At 46.3% G+C, this 20662-nt stretch overlaps 1 protein-coding gene across 3 annotated transcripts in view; it reads right to left on the bottom strand.

Moving 5' to 3' along the window:
• Positions 1–9104: 9104 nt before the first annotated feature.
• Positions 9105–20662, bottom strand: part of LOC127597572 (PDZ domain-containing RING finger protein 4-like) — a 117985-nt gene continuing 106427 nt past the window's right edge. For 2 of the 3 annotated variants that reach the window (XM_052060696.1, XM_052060698.1), the window contains exons 5-8: positions 15712–15774; positions 13892–13993; positions 13214–13342; positions 9105–11767 (exon numbers count right to left, since the gene is read on the bottom strand). In XM_052060696.1, the coding sequence (XP_051916656.1) occupies positions 10340–11767; positions 13214–13342; positions 13892–13993; positions 15712–15774 (1722 nt within the window). In that variant the 3' untranslated portion in view covers positions 9105–10339. Of the gene's footprint in view, positions 11768–13213; positions 13343–13891; positions 13994–15711; positions 15775–17742; positions 17842–20662 lie in introns of all 3 variants that reach the window. The other variant, XM_052060697.1, reaches the window with a different exon arrangement.

Genomic DNA, 20662 nt, shown 5'->3' with positions numbered 1-20662 from the left:
GACATTAAAGCTGCGGTACGAGGCTGTGGATCTGGAGGAGCGCGAAGTAGGACACCCAACAAGAGGGTAAAATCAGCTTATAACATTGCCTCGTGGGGGGGGGGGGGGGAGCTTGTGAGGTACCTTCAAACAAAGAGGTGCTGCCACATACGCGCGCACACACACACACACACACACGTGCACGTGACGCAACGTGAGCCATTAGTGAAATGATAAGCAAGGCATGTGGCAGGAAGAGGGCTTCAGATCTCGGTACACATTCCGTGTTTCCTTTTTTAAAATTCTTTAAGGGAGAGAAACATGTCACCGGGGCAGGAGTGGGCGGGTTTGCTCAATCGGCACTGGGGGTTGAGGTAAACAACAACTAAATGATGACAACAGCGCGCCAAAGATGATATGCAGTGACGTTAATGATGGAAGTCATGTTGAAGTCACCTCGGGGGGAGGGGGGAGGGGGGGGAAACAGGTTCAACATACACTTGGAAACATTATTAAAAGGAAAAAAAAAAGATGATCTCCAGGAGGCTGTCGTGACATTTTTCGAACAGTCTCTCCAGATGCTTTTAATGCTAAAATACCCGAGTGGTAACTGCACATTTTTCTAGGACCGAAAAAGGCACCCAACTGCGATCGTCCAAGTACTGGCGTGGGCACTGGGGGGCGGGGTGTAACCTATTCGTGCCACTTGTCCCACCACGGTTGATGTGCCATAGAAAAGGGTTCGTTCAAGCTCGCAAACGTTCGCCAACTGTTCTCCAGACGTCGCCGACAGTTGTAACGGTTTTCTATGTTCAAAACTCTCCCGGGACAAGCATACGCGAATGTTTTGGAGAACATTTGGCGAATGTTTGCGACCTTGAACGAACACGGCACGACCACCGATGAGAAGGCAACATTTCTTTGGTCCCTCAAAGAACCAGCCCTCTTGGTTTTCCTGGATGTTGACATCTCTCCGCTCACAAGGGGACTAAAAGTCAACAAATCTGGGGTCACCATAAAGCAGGGGTGTCCAAACTTTTTGCCAAGGGGGCCAGATTTTATGTGGTAAAATGTCGGGGGGCCGACCTTGGCTTACATTCTTTACATTGAACAACAATATTGTTCAACAAATTTTAGGAAGCCAGTCTGTTTCACATTTCCATTTTTATTTTAATTTCAACAATGTTAAGAATTTCTTTTGGTTCATTTGAAACAGGTGTATCACATGCAACTGCTTATTCACTTGACTTTTTCTTAAACAGAAGTCTCCTGAGTGCAAATTGATTGATTTGAAACATAAAATGTATCACCATGACTTTTCAATAGTCACAAAACCTTTGACTCGAACAACAGGGAAATGAACAAGCAATACACATATCCACAACTGCAAGGATCATTTGAAATATGACATATCAGTCAATATAAACACGGAGTGATGTCTTGTTAACTCGTGAGTGATGCCCTCTAGTGTCTAAATGCTATTACTCATTTAGTGAATGCTATTACTCATTTAGCCACTAGAGGGAAGCAGTACTCTATGAAACATCACTCACCAGTCTACGAGACCTCAGTCAATGCAACACGTGTTCTATTGCGCCCAACCTGCGGGCCAGACGGCACTGATTTTATGACAGGGGCCGAGGGCCGGATGAAATTCGGCCGCGGGCCGGACTTGGCCCGCGGGCCGGACTTTGGACATCCCTGTCATAAAGTAATAAGTGTTTCTGATCTCTAGCATTCATATTGTCTCTGTCACTGATGACATTATAAAAAGCTACACGACGATAGCACGTCGTCATCCGCCCGGATCTTGTCGGAAGGGTGATTTTGACACCAAGCGCTCGTCATTTGCAATTGGTAGTCTTCCAATAACGCTGCGTCAAAGACGATAGATAAGCTGACGGTAGCGGAGGAAGTCGCCCATCTGGATTGATTGCCGAATTAAACGCGCGCTTTGTTTGCACGTTAACTGGCTGCGTGTCGATCTCGGACAGATACTTTGACGCAGCTGTTTCATTATGTCAACGTTGATTTCATTTCTCTTTCAAACTGATGTATTTATTCAAAGGTGCTGGCGTTAACGCGGCTCGGATGTACTGTCCGTGCCTAATCAGCGAAACCGTCACCGCCGGTAAAAGATGCGGTAATTCCAAGAGACGGAACCTGCTGAAATGCACACCATAAACGGTCTCATAGCATCTGCGGCAGATATGAGCTCAAAGCCCGACGCGAGCGTCTGGTGACGGACGGATGATGCACGGTTATGTCAGACTCCACCGCCGTGCGGCTGGAGGTCATTTGGCTTTTTGCAACAATTGTTCATCGCTCGCCGTGTTTGTGTTATTGCGCGCTGGGGTAATTCATTGCGCTTATTTGCTGCTCGCGTTCCATTTCACCACGGCGTGAACCCCATCACGCACAGAGATGCTATATCGAAGCGTTATTATGACGGCATTCATGAGTCTACCCTGACTTTGTGCGTACGATTTCGATTGTAGTAGCCGAGTCTTTGGAAAGACTAGACTGAACACAAAATGAATTTTTATGTGGGCTTTATTCCCGACTGAACAATAAGAAATTGTACAGCTTTAAGATGAAAGTCTGAGATGTTAACTGAATTTCCCCATTGCGGGACAAATAAATCTTAATCTGAATTTTAAAAGAGATCTAAGAGATCAGAGAGTCGTGACCGAAAGAATGAGATCCCGGATACAAGCGGCCGAAATGAGTTTTCTCCGCAGGGTGTCCGGGCTCTCCCTTAGAGATAAGGTGAGAAGCTCGGTCATCCGGGAGGGGCTCAGAGTCGAGCCGCTTCTCCTCCACATCGAGAGGAGCCAGATGAGGTGGCTTGGGCATCTGATTCGGATGCCTCCTGAGCGTCTCCCTGGTGAGGTGTTCCGGGCATGTCCCACCGGGAGGAGACCCCGAGGAAGACCCAGGACACGCTGGAGAGACTATGTCACCCAGCTTGCCTGGGAACGTCTCGGGATCCCCCGGGGAGAGCTGGAAGAAGTAGCTAGGGAGAAGAGAATGCAAGTCTGGGCTTCCCTGCTAAGGCTGTTGCCCCCGCGACCCGGCCCCGGATAAGCGGTAGATGATGGATGGATGGATGGATTAAAGACAATTACGCCACAATAGACAACAGCAGTGGCTTGCTTAATAGGGAAGCCTTCGCTACAAACGTCTAAGTAAGGTTTCACCTGGTTACATAAATCTTTGACGCAAACAAGATACGCCAGGATGAAAATGTGTGACTAGTCGTTGCGGAATTCTATTCAAGACTGTAGATGTCTAAAACACAAGTTCTGATTCAACTGCGGCCACGTCTAAATCCCTTCAGGACCACCATGGTTTGTTTACAAGTGCACAATTAGATGAACTCCGCGGCTGTTTTCGCTCTATCTGGTATTGGACTGCGGGGAATCCGTGCAGGGCCGAATGAGAGTGATATGTGCTGTCCGCTGTCAGAAAGCTTGCTTTCGTTGGTGCCGGGGATTAATATCCCCGAGGATAATGAGGCAAAACCCACAGCAACACTACTCTGAAGTCCCCTTCGCATGAGCCCCGATTCAAAGCCTATTGAACATCCGCAGAAGGAGCTGACCATTGGCCGCCTGATTTACAACAAAGGCGGCGCTCGCAAAACCGTCGTCATACCGTCTCACCTGAACCTTGTGACGGAAAATTCCATAAGGGTCGCTTTTGTTTGATTCTCATCAGAAACAGGAAATGAAATGAGACAAACAAAAAAGGAGCCCTATGGATCAGTGATCCAATGAATAGTCCGCACACCAACGGCGATCTGGTCTTTCTGTTTCCCCATCATCCCAGAAAATATTAGAGCAACCATTCATGTTACGCTGTTAAACTGAATCCAATTTGCCAGGCGTCCGCGAGACCTTTTACAGAGAATACGTGTGTGAGCGGAGAAAAAGCAATATGCGGTACAATAAAAGAGAATATTAGAGAGTAGTGTTCACGCGCAGACTGTACGAGCTTACTTTCAGGGAATCGGGTTTGTCTCTACTTTTGGATTCTCGGCTTTTATTTCACATGGCAGAATCTAAGATGAATAACAAGATGATGCTATTAACAAGGTGTCGAGTGCAAATAATATTTCAGTATTGTACAAAAACACTGTTGTCTTAGTACCTAGCAACTTGTCTACTGCCGTACCGACCTACGAAGTACTTGTCTTCCTTCTTCCCTACCAGCTGGTGTAGTTCCAAATTCCCGACTCCAATAGTTTAAATCCTAAATATACCCTGAACCAGCGGACCATGGATAATGACTTCCGATTTATTCATTTTGGACTGTGAAAGACGTTTTATTTTGAAATATTACCAGATTCGCTGTTAAATCCGTCTACGGTATTTCACTCTTGACGCAGGTCAAGGCGCACTACTCGCTGACGTGATAGGTTACCGCTAAAATGAAACCCATGAGCTCGCAAAATGAGTAAAAAAACAAACGTGTTTGGGAAGGGGAAAAGGCCCAGCCAGGAGACCGAAAAGGAGCCTACGAATTTCAAGAAAAAGGCGGCTACATTTAATAGACACTATCAGGCGTCCTACTTCAAATATGGATTTAACTCAACGGGAGATTCCCACACACCAAGCCCGCTCTGCATAATATGTGGCGATGGTGACTCGTATTTTTCATGCACTTTGTATTTCCGGTGTATCTTATTTTGAAGGCACGTTGGCGACCGCTGCCCAGAACTGCACCTCAGAATTCATGATTTCACACCCATCTTACAACATTAGCCTCTGTCGTAGCTTCTTCCGTTAACGGCCTGGGCTAAACTGAGCTCTTCCTGAAAGGCAGTGAACACTATAAACACTTCCCTGACGCCCCCCATGACTACTTTATAGGTCATGGGCGTTTCAAATGCATAACGCTTTCGACGTCTTAAAATTGTAACTTTTGGAGTTTCACGAGTGCGTCTCAGTTCTATGACCTCACCGTATGCTTCTTGATGACATCACAGCAACAATCCACTTAACGGATTCTTAGTTGACAAATGATGCATGCATCACAGTCAGTAACGTATCTGTTTCTGTCAGCCAGAAGCAATAGATGTTTCTTCCAAACGCTGGCCCAAACTAAATTGTGTGCACTCAAGATAATTAAAAATGTCCACCCTCTAATGAGTTCATGCAATCTGCTTAAAGACGTACATACGGCGGATGTAATTGATCACACAGCTCGCAGCTTGACCGCATGAGCTGTTTTCTATTGTCCGCCGGGGTCACATCCCCACAAGGCGCACCCAAGGAGCTGACACCTTAAGCAGGATCATTATTTCCCCAACAAGAGCGGCTGAGATTCAGACAAAGCATCCAGAGAAATCCCAAGATGTTGAAACGTTATAAAGCAGAGAGGCCTTTAGGCATGCGCAAGAAACAAATGCATTCATCACGATGGACCTAAAACTAGAAGCGGGAAGCCGTGCAGTTAGGTCACTCCAAGAAAAACTCGCCAACTTCCTTTCAACTTTCCACTGGAGTCTTCCCAAGTCTACCCTACAGTAGCCGCATGTTTCAACAAATGCTACCTCACGCTTTTCACCTTTCGCTGGGGGGTTTGTGGTCCCCATTAGCCACGAAAAATGAGGCCCTTGTGAAATACAACTGAACCATACTGAACAAATGTAATTTAAAGTTTTAAAAACATTTAAAATGCTATAACCTGACACCATGCATGCACTTTGGAGTCAGATAATCCTCCATTAAGCGTCTCCAGTTGGTCCCGATTGCTGCTGCTCGCCTCTTGACTGGTACTCGTCAGAGAGAACACATCACTCCTATTCTGGCATTCCTTCACTGGCTCCCTACACATTTTAGAGTTCTTTTTAAGGTCCTATTATTTGTTTTCAAATCTTGAAATGAACTCGCGCCACCTTACCTCTCTTAGCTCCCCCGTCCCTGCACACCTGCCCGGTGCCTCAGGTCTGCAGACCAGGTATTGTTAGAGGTACCAAGAACTAAGCGGGGGCTCACAGGGGACCGAGCCTTTTCCGATGGTGGTCCCTCTCTCTGGAATGATCTCCCACCGAATGTTCCGCAAACCCCTCGCTGCCCATCTTCAAAACTCAGTTTTCATTATTCATTTATTGTTTTGTGTGATATTTGCTCCATGTACAGCACTTTGTGTACGGTGTTGGTTGTCTTAAAGTGATCTATAATTACAGTTGAGATGGTGATTTATTATTATTATTATTTTTTTTAAATTTCATCACACATAGAAAATCACTGGGATAAAGGACAGATAATTTGTGATCTAGTACACTGGGATTTCCCAAAGGTCACGAGCAAACATTGATAACAGAGGAGGTACTGCGTGTGTGAGTTGTGAGGAGGACCGCTATCTGGTTGACATTTGTGCCAGCGCTGCTGTTTGAACTTCGCAAGGCTCAGACAAATGCCATGGCTGTCACCTCGTGCTTTTTAATTACATCTGATCTGCTCCGTTAGGGGCTCGCAGATCAACTTTAATCGCCGCCGAGCACTCAGGTGCCTCAATTGACTAACGCGGCAATAGACCTTTTCACCAATGACGTCACAGGCACGTCCAGGTAGCAAACGACAGAGCCATGCCCGATTGCAACACGAGTCAACAAACCTTCGTTTGTCACTTGACCAAGACATCGTAATTGGAAAAAAAAAAACAGGCTAAAGGGCTTGAATGAAGATTTTAGATTTGCAACCATTCTAAAAAGGTCAACAGCTGCACCAGAAGGTGAGCACCGCGTCGGACACACCGGGCCTGACCGGTGTTTAGTCGTGCTGACTGTCTGTGCTCACATTAAAAATTCAGGTTAAGACAACACATTGACCATCTCCGCGTGGCGACGAGGTCACGGAAGATGATGAAGTGTGGCCGCTCCCTCCTTAATAAACATAAAACCACCCGAGTGGAAGGCCGTTTTAATTGAAATCTCCTCCAGCTGAACGGCCTGACGCGCTGGCAGGCGGCAAGGATGGATGTTCACGCAGTAATTCACTTTTCACACGCGGAGCTTCCAGAAATCAATGTTAGGCCTTCTTACCAATTACCTTCGTACCTATCTGTCGAAAAGTCGCCGCCGTTGCACCTACCCTGGCTGACCAACATTTTTATTTCCTCTCAATAATTTTCGCGTTTCATCTAAATGATCTATTGTTTTTACAACCTATTATCTTCCATACCAGGTTGATCGAAATTATTTCCTGTTCACACGTCATACTTATGTCCCTCCTTTTCTTTGTAGCAACCTTTCCTGCTCCGGCTACCCTCTTAACTTCATATTTCCTGTCTATCTTCAGGAGTTACTGAATAAAATACACTTCGTGTCCAAACTCCAAGTAACAAGCCGGGCTTACACTCATCTACTGGCTTCTCAAAGCGGTCTGCGAGTTCCTGTCCAGACCCATTTGAGAGCTATGGCAAGCTAGCTCCAAGCTAACTGCTAACTGCACCAAACCACTGGTGTTTTATTTTAATTAATGCGTCCGGACATTGTATACAACCATTTTTAATGTCATTTATGGCTTTGATTTTCACAAAATACATTTAATGACCGAATACTTTTTGGTGAACCGCGGATCTGCATTTCTAGTTTCTTCATTTCGCTAACCTTCTTACCTATTGAGTATCCATGTTTCTTCGACCGACAGTTTCTTCTTTATTCTGTCAACCTTTTCACTACTGTACCTTCAGTGAGTCCACCTTTTCATCTACCAGTCTTCCTTACAGTCTTTGTTAGAGGTACCAAGAGCTAAACTGAGGCTCAGAGGGGATGGAGCCTTTTCTGTTGCGGGTCCCTCCCTCTGGAATGACCTCCCACTGAACATTCGGCAAGGCTCCTCGCTGCCTATCTTCAAAGCCCTCCTCAAAACTCACTTGTGTGGAATGTCGGCGCCATTGACTGTCGGTGCTGGACAGACCTGGGGCGCTTGTGTTTTTTGCGCCAGTAACGGGCAGCATTTTTCACAACCCCGATTTGTTCAGTGGCTATGTCAGCGCTGTTGGACAGTCGGCGTTGGTGCGGCTGGATGGATGGCCGCTGAAGTTGAGGATGAGGAGAGAGGAGCGTTGGCGAAGAGCGCCGATGCGTATTTGGAACCGTGAGTCGCCGCTTGGAATTGAAATGGATTTCCATGGGACAGGAGAAGTGAACCAATCTCTTTTTTCGTCAATGGATGCTACAGCTTCTTGTTGACTTTGAAACTTAGCTTGTAGCCGACGTGTGCACATTTTGAGCATGACGTCTCTGATCCACTGGTTAAATGACGCTTTGATTCTCTCCTCTTTCATCTCAAACTGCTTCAAACAACAAAGCGTGTGACGGAAAAGTGATTAGGACTGCACGACTGTCCGTGTTTTATGTTATGTGTTGTGTTTATTATTTTACTTTATGTTAACTGTTTTGTAAAGCGCTTTGTTACAGCTGCCGCTGTTGTGAAAGCGCTATATAAAATCAGCATGTATTGTATTGTACCTTCCTCGTTCTGTTCTTATTCTTCACAATGTACCTTCCCCTCTTTTTTGTTCCATCTCCAAAGTACCTTATCTGTACGTACGTTCTTCAAGTCTAGCTATTTTATTACCGGCCTTCTAATTTACCTCAACATCTTTGCTTTTATACCTCTTTCGGGATAGCTTCTTACCAGGATGTTTTACACAAGTGGCTTCACAGGTTGAATGAGAATAATAACTGCTCCAAAACATTTGAATTATTCATGATTTTACCTGGCACGGCACGGTGGTCGACTGGTTAGCGCGTCAGCCTCACGGTGCAGAGGTGCAGGGTTCGGTTCCGGCCTTTCTGTGGGGAGTTTGCAAGTTTTCCCTGTGCTTGCGTGGGTTTTTTTCCGGGTACTCTGGTTTCCTCACACATTCCAAAAACGTGCATGGCAGGCTGATTGAACACTCTAAATCATCTCTAGATGTGATTGTGAGCGTGAATGGTTGTTAGGCTTTGTGTGGCCTGCGATTGGTTGGCAACCGGTTCAGGGTGTCCCCCACCTACTGCCCGAAGACGGCTGGGATAGGCTTCCCGGCACCGTTCGTCATGTTACATTGGATCCCATGCATTCTGGTTGAGATCAAACAAAACACAAGTAGCACAGCATCAAACCTACTCAAAAGGGGAAAAAAATTACAATTTATTGTCATTTATTTTCCAAAGAGCACCATCATCACATTATTTTTTTTTTCCAACTGGCTACACATTTGCCGACTACGCGTTTACGTGAACCCATGGCGCACAGACTCAAAACAAAGACGAGGGCAGGGGATTTTTAGGGGGAGGAGGGGCTGGGGCATTTGTGAAATTTACAATACAGTATTTCTGTTTTAAGCAATGACGTCACATGGGAATACACTACAACTTCAATTTGAGCTTATACTGCAATAAGAGATCCAATCAGCTGAGTCCTGCTCACTGGCTAATTATACAATTCAGGTATGGAAAAGAAAATGAGTTGAAAAAAAGGTGGAATACTACCCAAAAAATTCAAGCAAATGCTAATCTTAATATGACCCCCCCCTTTTCTGTTTTAATTGTGGATTTGTTTCTTTTTAACCTGAACAACAGTGTAGTTTGTGCTCCCTCATCGGACACAATATTAGGTACACCTGTAACATGACATTGGATAGCCGCGGATCTTGTGGATCACCAATTTGGTGCCCCTTTTGCACCAGCTCGCCCCGAAGGACCATAATAGCTGCTCCTACAAGAGTTTGCCGGTAATGGGACACTGTGATTTCCTAGGAATGTTGTAGAAGTGATTATTTCTAGAAATAAGGCGTGACATATTGATTATCACCTTTTACGACCTTAAGTTCTTGTTCTTAATTAGTGAGAAATCTGAACATGAGCGTTGCCTTTCCATACATGACTAGCGTTGTCGATAAGACCATATGATCAAAGTTAATTTGAGCGAATTTCAGAAGTGTGAATCCAACTGGGAGCCCTTGGCTTTCGTCAATACCCGAGAAATAAAGTTTGAAACCAATTGGCGAGCCCTGTGCATAAGCTACAAGGTGAACAGAGCTATTGCCCCCCCCCCCCCCAAAAAAAAAACAACAACAAAAACACATGAGACCTGCTGCATTTTGCATTGAAACATAGCACGGGAAACAAACACGCGTCCGAGCTGTACGGTAGGCGACATGACTGTGAAAATAGGCGACGGTGTCATCAATCCGTAGAAAAATGTCGAAGGGAATGTCATAGCGCCACGGATAAACTCTTTACAAAATGCTATTTGGGTGTACAAAGTGTGAAAAATACTCCTCTTGTCCTCATAAAAACGCCACATTGAACGAGGCAATTAGATTCATACCGCCGCGGGTAGAAAGTACGTGTTTTGTTTCACACAGTCGTGACCGACAGGAAGGCGTTGTGCACCTGCGTCCCTTCGGGCGCTTTGGTCCCGTGCGTCATCAGCTCCTGGATGGTCATCCAATTGTCCAGGATCTTCTTGTTGCGCTTCTTCATCATCTTCTTGTGGCTCAGCTCGATGATGCTGGCCTCGCCGCTGCTCTGCGGGTTCTCCTTCAGGCTCTCCAGGCGGCTGCGCTGCATGAACTCGCGCCGCTTGCGCTGCTCCTTGGCGCGCAGCAGGTGCTGCTTCCTCTCCTCCTTGCTCCAATAGCGGCCCATCTTCATCTCGCTCATGGCGTCGTCGTCCGTGGTCATGCCGCCGCTGCGCTCCTCCTTGATCTTCAGCGCTCGCTCCCGCAGGATCTTGTCGCGCACCGGCCGCTTGGTGACGTAACGCGTGCCGTCGCTGCGGATCTTCACCTTCCATTCCATCTTGGGCTCGTCCAAGAGGAGAGGCGCCGCCTGGGGTTCCTTGTTGCACACGCTGAGCAGGCTGATCTGGCTCTGGGCGTACTCCACCGCCGAGCGCTGCTGGATGAGCTGCATGTAGCTCTGGTAGTGGCGGGCGTGCGCCGGGATGTTGGCCTGCCGATGATGCGAACTGTGCGACGGGGAAAAGTAAGGGATCTGCGACACCCGGGGCTTGGGTTTCCCTCGGCGCCGCTCCTCCTCGGGTTGAAGCACGTGGTCCGACTCGGACGGATTGCTGTGGTCCGGGCTGCTGCTCTTACAGAGAAGCGACGCCTGGCCACCCGGGACGGGGCTGGGACTGAGCGAGGGTCCGGCGGCGAGGCTGCTGCTGAGGTTCCGCTGGTTGGTGAGGCTCACCATCCTTTGGAGGGAATGTTCAGGGGAGCGATCCATAGCCAGAGGGGTACTCCGGGAGCTCTCGGCCGTGTTATAAGCGCTGGAGCTGTCCTTGTCCGACTTCTCCAGCCGCTCGTTGATGTCCGCCAGCTTGCCTTTGCCGGGCTCCCCTCGAAGTGGACTCGCCGACTGCTGGCCCTGGCGAAGCTTGTGCGCCTGCATGATGTTCTGGCACTCCAGCTCGATGCTGCGCAGCTCCTCATTGAGCATGCGCAGCTCGTGCTGAACGCTGCCCGGCTCGCCCACGCTACACTCGATGGTGCTTCGCCGGCTGTAGAAGAGATCGTACTCGCCACTGTTGCGGATCTGGCACTTGAGCTCCAGGAGTTGCTGGAAGCGATCGCCCTCCGCCGCCTCCTCGTTGTCTTCCTCGTCTTCCCGGCCCTCCGGGCGGCGCGGGTCAAGGTTGTCCCGGAGACACTGCGACAGGCGCCTCTGGATGTGCGCCAGGACGTTGCGCTCGGAATTGTCCTGTCTCTCTTTCAGGATCCGCCCCCTGTCCTGATGCTGAGTGAGGGTGGAGCAGGTGGGCTTGTCGTCCTCTTCCCGCTGGGAACAAAAACAAACACACCCTGAACTTCTGGCCTATCTTGCTTCGCATCATAATTGTCACTGGTGTTTTGTATAAATATCCATTATCATGACAGTGAACTATTCACGGGGAGATTGACCGAGATCCCCCTCAAATCGGGAGAATCCGGCGTAGGTTAATCCGTTAATTGTGAAGAGGCGGGGCTTCACCGACAGAGGTGTACCTAATAAGATATCCTTAGTCATATTTCGGTTTTCGAAACATAATCCGTTCCAGAAGGCTGTTAGAAAACCGATTTGTCCAAAAACCGGATCCACGCTCTTTAAAAAAAAAAAAAAAAAACTTTACTGAACACGTCTGTTCACAATGGAGCTCTACACGAGGAAGCGTCACTTCCTCGTGTAAGGAAGGCGAGAGGAGTCAAGTGATGCATTCAAGTGCGCTCAGTTTGTTTGAGAACCGAAATTCGGTCGACATCCGAGGCATAAAGAACTCGAAATTTTTGATCGAGAATAGACGTTGGAAAACCGAGGATTGACTGTGTATATAAAATTAATGTTTTTATATTTTGTCCTGATAAATTCAGTGCTTAAAAAGGGCAGTCCACATATTTACGTATTATTGTTTCCTGGAACAGGAAATCTTGTAATGGAATTCCACATGCATGATGACGATGAAATTCACTGAACAGATATGTACGGAAGAGGATTAGGGCCGATGAAGAAAGATAAAATAAGGTTGGCAAGATTCTGACTTTATTCTCAGAATTCTGAGATTCTGACTTTAAAGTCAGAATTCTGAGAATAAAGTCAGAATCTTGCCAACCTTATTTTTTCTTTCTTCATTGGCCCTAATCCTTTTCCGTAGATATGACCCATCCAACAGACATAAAAAAATAAAATAAAATTTAAAAAAGGAATGACCAACAGAGGGAGACAGAACGGAGAGGCCTGATGAGCGCCCAAAATATTACCTTGATTTCCTTTGTTAACAAAAAAATAACAAATACAAAGGAACAAAACAAGTAGCAAGCTTTGCTCCTGGAAAGTGCGGGGCACAGTATGGAACTGAAAAAAAAAAAACTCAGTGCCTGCCACATGTGTGGTAGACATAACAACAATAAACTCAGATACTAAGCATATATTAGAGGTATCGGGTGGTGATAAATACCGTCGTTTATTGTAAAGATTAATTCATTGATGGTATTTATAAACAATAAAAAAAGTAATAGCATGTAAAATCGTGATGACATGGGAGGGGGGGGGGGGAATTGCAATGGGATTATTTTTCTAAATCGTTCAGCACGAGCGTAAACCCGGTGAACTCTAAAGCCGCCCAAGGTCACATTTGGTCCAACAGCATTCGCGCTTCATTTTTCACGTATATCATAAAAGAAATCGCCCGCGTGTGCAGACAGTACAGAGCAAAGTCAGTCATGCGGTGACCCGGAGCGTGCGTCCAACCTGTCCGCTCTCTTGCTCCTCCTGGAGGGCGGCCAACTCCATCTCCTCGCGCCGCTGTTCCTCCAGCATTTCCATCTTGAGCTGCTCCAGGAACTCGCTGTGCTCGTCATCCAGCCAGGCCTCCTCCAGCTGCTGACGGAGGAAATTGTTTGATGCGCACGGACGTCAACAAAAAAACTAAATAGTTTCCGACGCTTGGAATTAACCCGCGACATGATGAGATAGCGTTTATCACCAAAGTCATCCGTCTCTTAAGTTTTCCCACTAAATCAGAATCATCTGTATCATATATTTCTTTCCTTTTTTTTTTTTTTTTTTAATTTACGACGGAGCAACGCTTTTTAATTAGAAATGGCTGGCGGCTCAGTTGCACCGCGCCACGTGTCCTTCCGCTCAGTCTGCGGCGGGCCTGGACCCATGCCGCCATTAGCTCGCCATTACCTTTTATTACTGAACGTCGGAAGTCAATTACAGTGGCGCTACATTTAAAAAAAAAAAAAAAAGGACACGATGAGGTGCCTCGCTGGTGGCTTCCAAGAGTGCTTTTGGTGTGAAGAGAAGGGAGGGAACACCACATCCACATCATCACGCTGATGAGGTCGACCCGAAGCATCTCCGGATGTGTGGTTGTCTCTTTTATGGTTGTTTTTATTTTTTTGTAACGCCATGCTTTCTAACCTGGATCTCGGGCCTGGCGACCAAAAGGGTGATTCTGCGGCACTCTTCGTTCGACAGCGCAGCCATGGCCTCCTCGCGGTCCTGCACGTCCTGCCCATTAATCTGAAGATGACACCAAAAGTGGATTAGCGTGAGACAAAGGTGTACACAATCGAGCAGTCGCACACGCAAAAAGAGGTCAGCTCATATGCAATAAAAAGCCCCGAGCACAACAATGCGGCGGCAGTTATTATGAATGGGAGGCTGCTACAGTGGGCAGACGGCGCATACGTACATCTCGCCGTACAATTAACTGGCCGCTGACAGCAAGCGTCCATCTTTTCGCCGGCCAGACTAATGGCGCTGTCATCAGCGGATAATGGCGCCAGTGTACACGTAAACAACCCCCCCCCCCCCGCCCCGAAATGCGCTTCTTGCATCACTTCGCTCAGCCAACACCGCCTCGCAATTAAGAGCCAACAGCTTTGCACTCGCGAATGGCGGAGACAGAAATACAGTATGTCGGGGTTCTGAATACGCTGTGTTAAAATGTCACAAAATGAGATCAGAAGAAGAAGGAACACTGCGGTTGTAACGCTCAGAGAACAAGCGAATGTTACCGTCGCAATGTTTTGACAATCTTGTCGTATGGTAAGAATGACGTCAAAGTGGAGGGAAAGGTTGCAAGCTACACGCGTAGAATGAAGTGGGATGGTTTGAGGAAAAGCCATCATGAAGAAACACCCGTTACAAGGGCAGAATCAAGATGAAATGTAACGTTACAAAAAAAAAAAAAAAAAAACGTTGCACTGCTCAGGTTTTTCAGGTATTTTCATTTTTACAGCTATGAGGTTTCAGAGAAAAAAAATTCAACCGTGATTCTGAAATATTACGAAATATATTTCATGTTATTATGGACCCAAACAAAAATTAAGGCAGGTTTGCAATCAGCAGGGGGGGGAAAAAAAATCATCTCGAAAAGTTTGCTTGCAACTCGTATTAAAAATGTTTGTAAAAATGTGTCAAGGCATGTTATGCGAATAAAGTTAAGTCGCAATGTGACACGATGAATATGAATAATAAGAATGAAGAGGGGAAAGAGGTTGTCATGTTACAGTAAAAATGGCAAATCTAAAGGAATAAAGTTAGGCAATAGAATTTGCCAGTGAACGGGGAAAAAAGGTGCAATTTCAATGCGACAAGATTAAAATCGGATTATGGATGAAGCCTTCATGCTATTACAACAATAAAATCAATAAATATAAACTTCCACGTGCTATTCTAGTTGATGAGAAAAAAGTTAATGTGGCACCGTAACATCAACGACATCCTATTGAGTAAAGACGGTCTTCATGACAACGCGCTCGTGTGCTTGCAAAAAATATGTCATGCTCTGAATATTAAGTTATCATTTTAACCGTCATAAGGGCCTCCTTAATATTTTGCCGACGCCTTTTTCGTTCACGAGTCACAACTCCGTCTCAAAGGTTCAACGCCACTTGAAGCTGTTCCGCTGCCTCCAAGTGGTCAAAGCGACTCGGCGCATGATGCGCCTTCCTTGCCTCACAACTTTCCCACATGGAAGCTCCAAGATGCAACACAGCAACTATCCAGAACCGTAAGGGGGGGGGGAACGGTATTGCCGAGTCTTTAAGTAAAACAACCAGGGGGGCTATTCTCGCCTTTTAACAGTCACAATGGGAAGCGGGCGGGGGCAGGGGAGGAAATCCCACCCCCGCCTACCTTTAATGTGCGGCCATTAAAAATGAATGTCGTTCTTCATGCTGGGGGACAGCAAAGCACTGTGATCAATTTCTCAATTCTTTTTGTTTTAAACGTACCTGTAATATGCGGTCCCCCTCTCGGATGCGACCGTCTCTGGCGGCGATGCTGTTGGGGCAGATCTGCAAAAGGAGAGTATGGATGCAGGTCAGAACCCAGACTGGAGATCCTGGTGATCATCGCTCAAACCTGACGTGGCATGCGCTTGCTGCAGCTAATTTGACACAACAAGGGGGGGGGGGGGGCTGGGTGGGGGATGCACATGCTCGCATGTGTGTGTGTGCCAATTATTTTTATTGTCTCTGAGGATGCTGTGGCACTTTATCTTGATCACACACCACTCATTACACTATGAGGTGGCTCCAGAAATGACTCGGGGGAGCGGGGGGGAATGCAATTGAAATTGAAACTTATTTCATGTTTAGTACTGTGGGAGGTGGATATCGAGTCAGGTCAACCAACACAAAAATAAAGTTGCATCGTTATAAAAAAGGGAATGGGGCGAGGGAATTGGCATCGTGTGACAAAATTCAGGTTGTCATGTGACAAGTGAAAATCAAGTTGCTACGAGCTGCGTGTTGCACCCTCTCGTTTTTTTTTGGTTTTTTTTGTGTGAGCGTGTGGGCAAGCCCGAGTGGAACTTCAACGTAACTGGGGATACTTCAGATGAAGAGATGAATGATAAAATCTTGTGTCATTGCTTTTTTCTGACACGAATTTCAAAAGAGGGCGGCCCGGTAGGCAAGTGGTTAGCGTGTCGGCCTCGCGGTGTATAAGTGCATGGTTTGAGTCCGGCTTCAGTCTTCCTGTAAGGAGTTTGCATTGTTTCCCCTTGGAGGCGTGGGTTTTCTCCGGGTGCTCCGGTTTCCTCCCACATTCCAAAAAAATAAAAAATAAAATAAAAATGCATGACAGGCTAATGGAACGCTCTAAATCAGAGGTCCCCAAACTCCAGCCTGCGGGACGGATACGGCCCATCTCTACATTTTGCCGAACCCCTGAAAAATTCAAGAGATGCATTTCTTTCTTCTTTCTTTTCCAGTCTGGCCACGCCATTGAGACTTGGACATGCATAGAATGTAACATTCTATTTCACCCTTCTGTACGCTCTGCCCTATCTGAAACCCCTCCTTCAAAAAACAAAAGACAGAACCCCCCCCCCCCCCCCCCCCCCAACAAATTCCGACCCGGAGTCAAGTCAAGCGAACTTCTCTACACTTCATCAAAATGCAGCACGATCGTCTTAAACCAACTTTTTTTTCTTCCCTCCCCCTCTTTCCCAACAAATGCTGCCGGCAGCTGTCAGAGCGCGATTTTATATTCCGCTCGGCTTTCAACTTCAAACGAACGCAGACAAAAGTTACAAGAAATGGATACAAGAAGACCGCGACTCGCGAAAGTGAGTCTATGCGTTCATCTTGGTTCAAGCGACTCAGACAAAAGCTCGACATCATTTTGAGAGATATATAATAATGTTAAACTGACGCTTTCCGGTACACGAACAGGTCCAAATATTGTATAAGTCCGCACAGCCAAATAGCGGACGTGCCTCAAGCGTGTGGTTGACTCAAAGTAAGACCGATAGTTACTTAAAGTCTATCTGAATGAAAATAAGATAACTGTATACAGTACGTGTGCCACTGTTATTCAAGTTTAGGAAATAATTATCGAGAAGCAGAAGGAGAGAAATGTGGTTTCCGTTTCTACAAGGATTTAAAAAGTGCTTTAATATATTTTTAATGGCTGAATAGGAATATGGTCTCTGCCAAATGTGGAAAACAATCAGTTGTCATAGCTTAGCTTAGCGACATCGCTAAGATCCGTCCCATTCTATCTGCTAGTGACGCAGAACTTCTCTTCGTTCACAATACACGAGAGCCCAAAACAAGTCTGCAGGTTCTTGAGCATTTTCCTATTCGGGCTCCAGTGGAATGCCCTAATCACGAAAAGGACACCCGCTACCTCGGTAGAAATGTTTTCAACCCGACTTCAGACTTGTTTGAACAGCATGTTCGCCTGCCGCTTCCTCCGTTTGTAACCCCCCTCCCTCCTCTCCTTCCCAGATCATTTTTAATTTGCCGCGTACTCACCTCGCTGACGTAGATCGCAACGTCCTCTTCCTCGTCCGTCCTGTAGCACAGAGTCAGGCCAAGCTTTTCTTGGTTGCTGAGTCGGCACAATTCCACTTCCTGTGTCAAGGGAGAGAGGAGGACGAAAAATTTTGAACATATGTTGCCCAGGGTGTTGTGCAGATGAAAGAAACTGCGGTTCTTCAGCAATTCTTTGAGGTCGAAGTGAAACGGGAGTACCCGGAGAAAAGCCACGCAGGCACGGGGAGAACATGCAAACTCCACACTTCGAAGTTCCCACTGAGTCGTAGTCCTGGAAAAGATTTTTGGGGACGAGACAGTACACCGCTTGTCGTGTTAGCATTTGCGACTGTAAAGAATTGCGTGCGGTCTGAAATAAGTGGTATCGGCGGAATGCCTAGCTGGAAATAAAGAACCCCACGGGGCGGGGGGAGTGCTCATCTTTAGTCTTGCTTTAAAAACTTGGCGCAGCGAAGATCAAACGCTTTGGCAAGTTTGAGTCTTCAAGTTGAAACAGAAAATTCCAACTGACTTTGAACATACTGGAAAGAAAACTTCCCATCTGACTTTCGGGAGCCGGAAGGCGTTTGATCACGAGAGACGCTCTCATGCGCGGGGAATTGAAATGTCACAAGAGATCAAGTGCTTGCTTTTTTTTTTTTCCCCTCCTGAGTTGGCGCCAAATATAGACCCTTAAACCATAAATACGATCAAATTATGCAAATGCAAGCAGGCGTACATACGCTATACACTGCACTAAATAATTCTTCACCTCCCTCTGGTGAGGCATCAACACACAATTGACTTACATGAGGCACACACATCTGCATCGAGCCGTCATTCAAGTTGCCGGGCCCAAAGCAGAACTCGAATCGGCCGATTGTCATACCCGCGTCCGATTTCTCAAGTGGCAGACATGGACGACAGCTACAAGTACAAGTTTGAAACCCAATTTGAAACCCTAACCCCAGTTCCAAACCTTAATTTGAAACCTTAACCCCAGTTTGAAACCCTAATGTGAAAGCCTAACCCTTGTATGAAACCTTAACTTTAGTTTAAAAGCCTAAATTGAAACTCCAACCCGAGTTTAAAACCCTACTTTGCAAGCCTCATTTCAGTTTGAAACCGTCAGATTAAACCCTACCCCTAATTTGAAACCCTAGCATCGTTTTAAACCCTAATTTGAAACCTTAACGCCAGTTTGAAATTCAAACAAAAATGTAAAACCGTACTTTGAAACGCTCATCCTTGTTTCAAACCCGAAGTTGAAAGCTCAGCCCTTGTTTAAAACGTTACATTGAAACCCGCACCCCAGTTTGAAACCCTATTGTGAAATCCTAATCCGAGTTCGATATTCTAATTTGATAGCCTATCATAATCTTAAACCCTAATTTGAAATCTCAACTCCAGTTTGAAACGGTAACGCTAATCTAAAACCCTAACTTTAGTTTAAAAACTTACTTTGGAACCCTAACCCGCGTTTGAAACACTAATTTGAAACCCAAGGTACAGTTGTGAACCGTAACCCTAGCTTAAAACCCTACTTTGGAACTCCCATGTGGGTGCGGCGAACGGGACTTTTGCACAGATTTTCAACACTGTGGAGTGGGAGGTACCGATGTTTTGGTAAGGTACCTTTTCAGAGAGGAAGTGCTGCCTCAATGGGTGAAAATGTTTTTATTTTCGTCCCCCGGTCGGACAAAATGCACAAGCTGATTCATTTGATCTACTAAGACGTTTAGAGTGTCCGCAAGCAAAAGCACTTCGGGCACAGCGGCTCGCTCAAATCTTCGAGCTCTTCCAACAGTTTCCGACACATTGCCCACATTTTCTCATGACCTGCGAGCACACACCTTCAAACCAAATCAAACAAAGCTGCAATCTCTTCCTGAGTGCCTCTGCGGATCTGACAGCTTCAAATCTTGCTGCTAGGAGTGCCACGAAAAAGAAATGTATCATCTCGATACCGCCATATGCTTCCACGCCGTCCCCGATGTTGGCAGAAATATGACCCCGGCTCATCTCGTGACGTTGCGGAGGCGGTAAGACGCGCTCCAGACCACAACGCGGCACACCTCGCATGCTAATACGACGCGAGAAGGATGTTGAAGTCGCTGGCAAGGTCTCCATCCGTCTCAGAATAACGCGCACAAATTGGCTGGGAGCGGGCGCGACATCACACCTCTTTGCCTCATCGACGCAAGTTAGGCGTGAGAACAAACTACAACTTCCTTCTGTGGAAATAACTCAATTAAAAATAACATGAATAACATACGCTCGTTAACTCATTCAATCCCAGCGTTTTACTGGGTTTTGACTGATCTTGCAAAGCCTGTAGAATATTTGGTTCTAATGCTTTATAAACATGGAGCCTACACCAAAATAAAGTTGGGACTTTCAGCAGGAAAAAAAATGGTTACTATCTTTTTCCATTCTTCACCAATCGGCATTACAAAATGGCCAAGTTTCATGGAAATGGTGATTCCTGGGCAAAAAAAACGGAAAAAAAGAGCTTTTTGTTAAAGCGTGCATTTCTCAATCACTTTAGGCACCACTGCCACCTACTGGTCGCTTTTTTTTAAAACATGATTTACAATGCAAACGGCTTATTCGCATTCACAGATTGCATCAGACCCTCCTCCTCTCTATGACGCAAAAATAAAAGATTTAGACGTACAAGTTCGTCCTTGGTAGGCGGGGCCTTATGAAAAAAAAAACATACAGGTACGTTTTGTGGAATGAAAGAGTTAAAGGCGAGGGGCTGAAGAAAAGCGTTGGGAATCCTCAGGAAAAAGCGACATGAAAGTCCAGGAGAGCTAAAAATAGTTATATGGGTCAAAATTGTATTTTGTCCTGATTTTGGAATTGATTGAACTATATGACTGGCTGCTGACAGAGTTGAGTAAATAAAATGTTACAC

This window comes from Hippocampus zosterae, chromosome 3 (genome assembly GCF_025434085.1).
Source record: "Hippocampus zosterae strain Florida chromosome 3, ASM2543408v3, whole genome shotgun sequence".
NCBI classification, from domain to species: Eukaryota; Metazoa; Chordata; class Actinopteri; order Syngnathiformes; family Syngnathidae; genus Hippocampus; species Hippocampus zosterae.
This window is presented reverse-complemented; position numbering and strand designations above follow the sequence as displayed.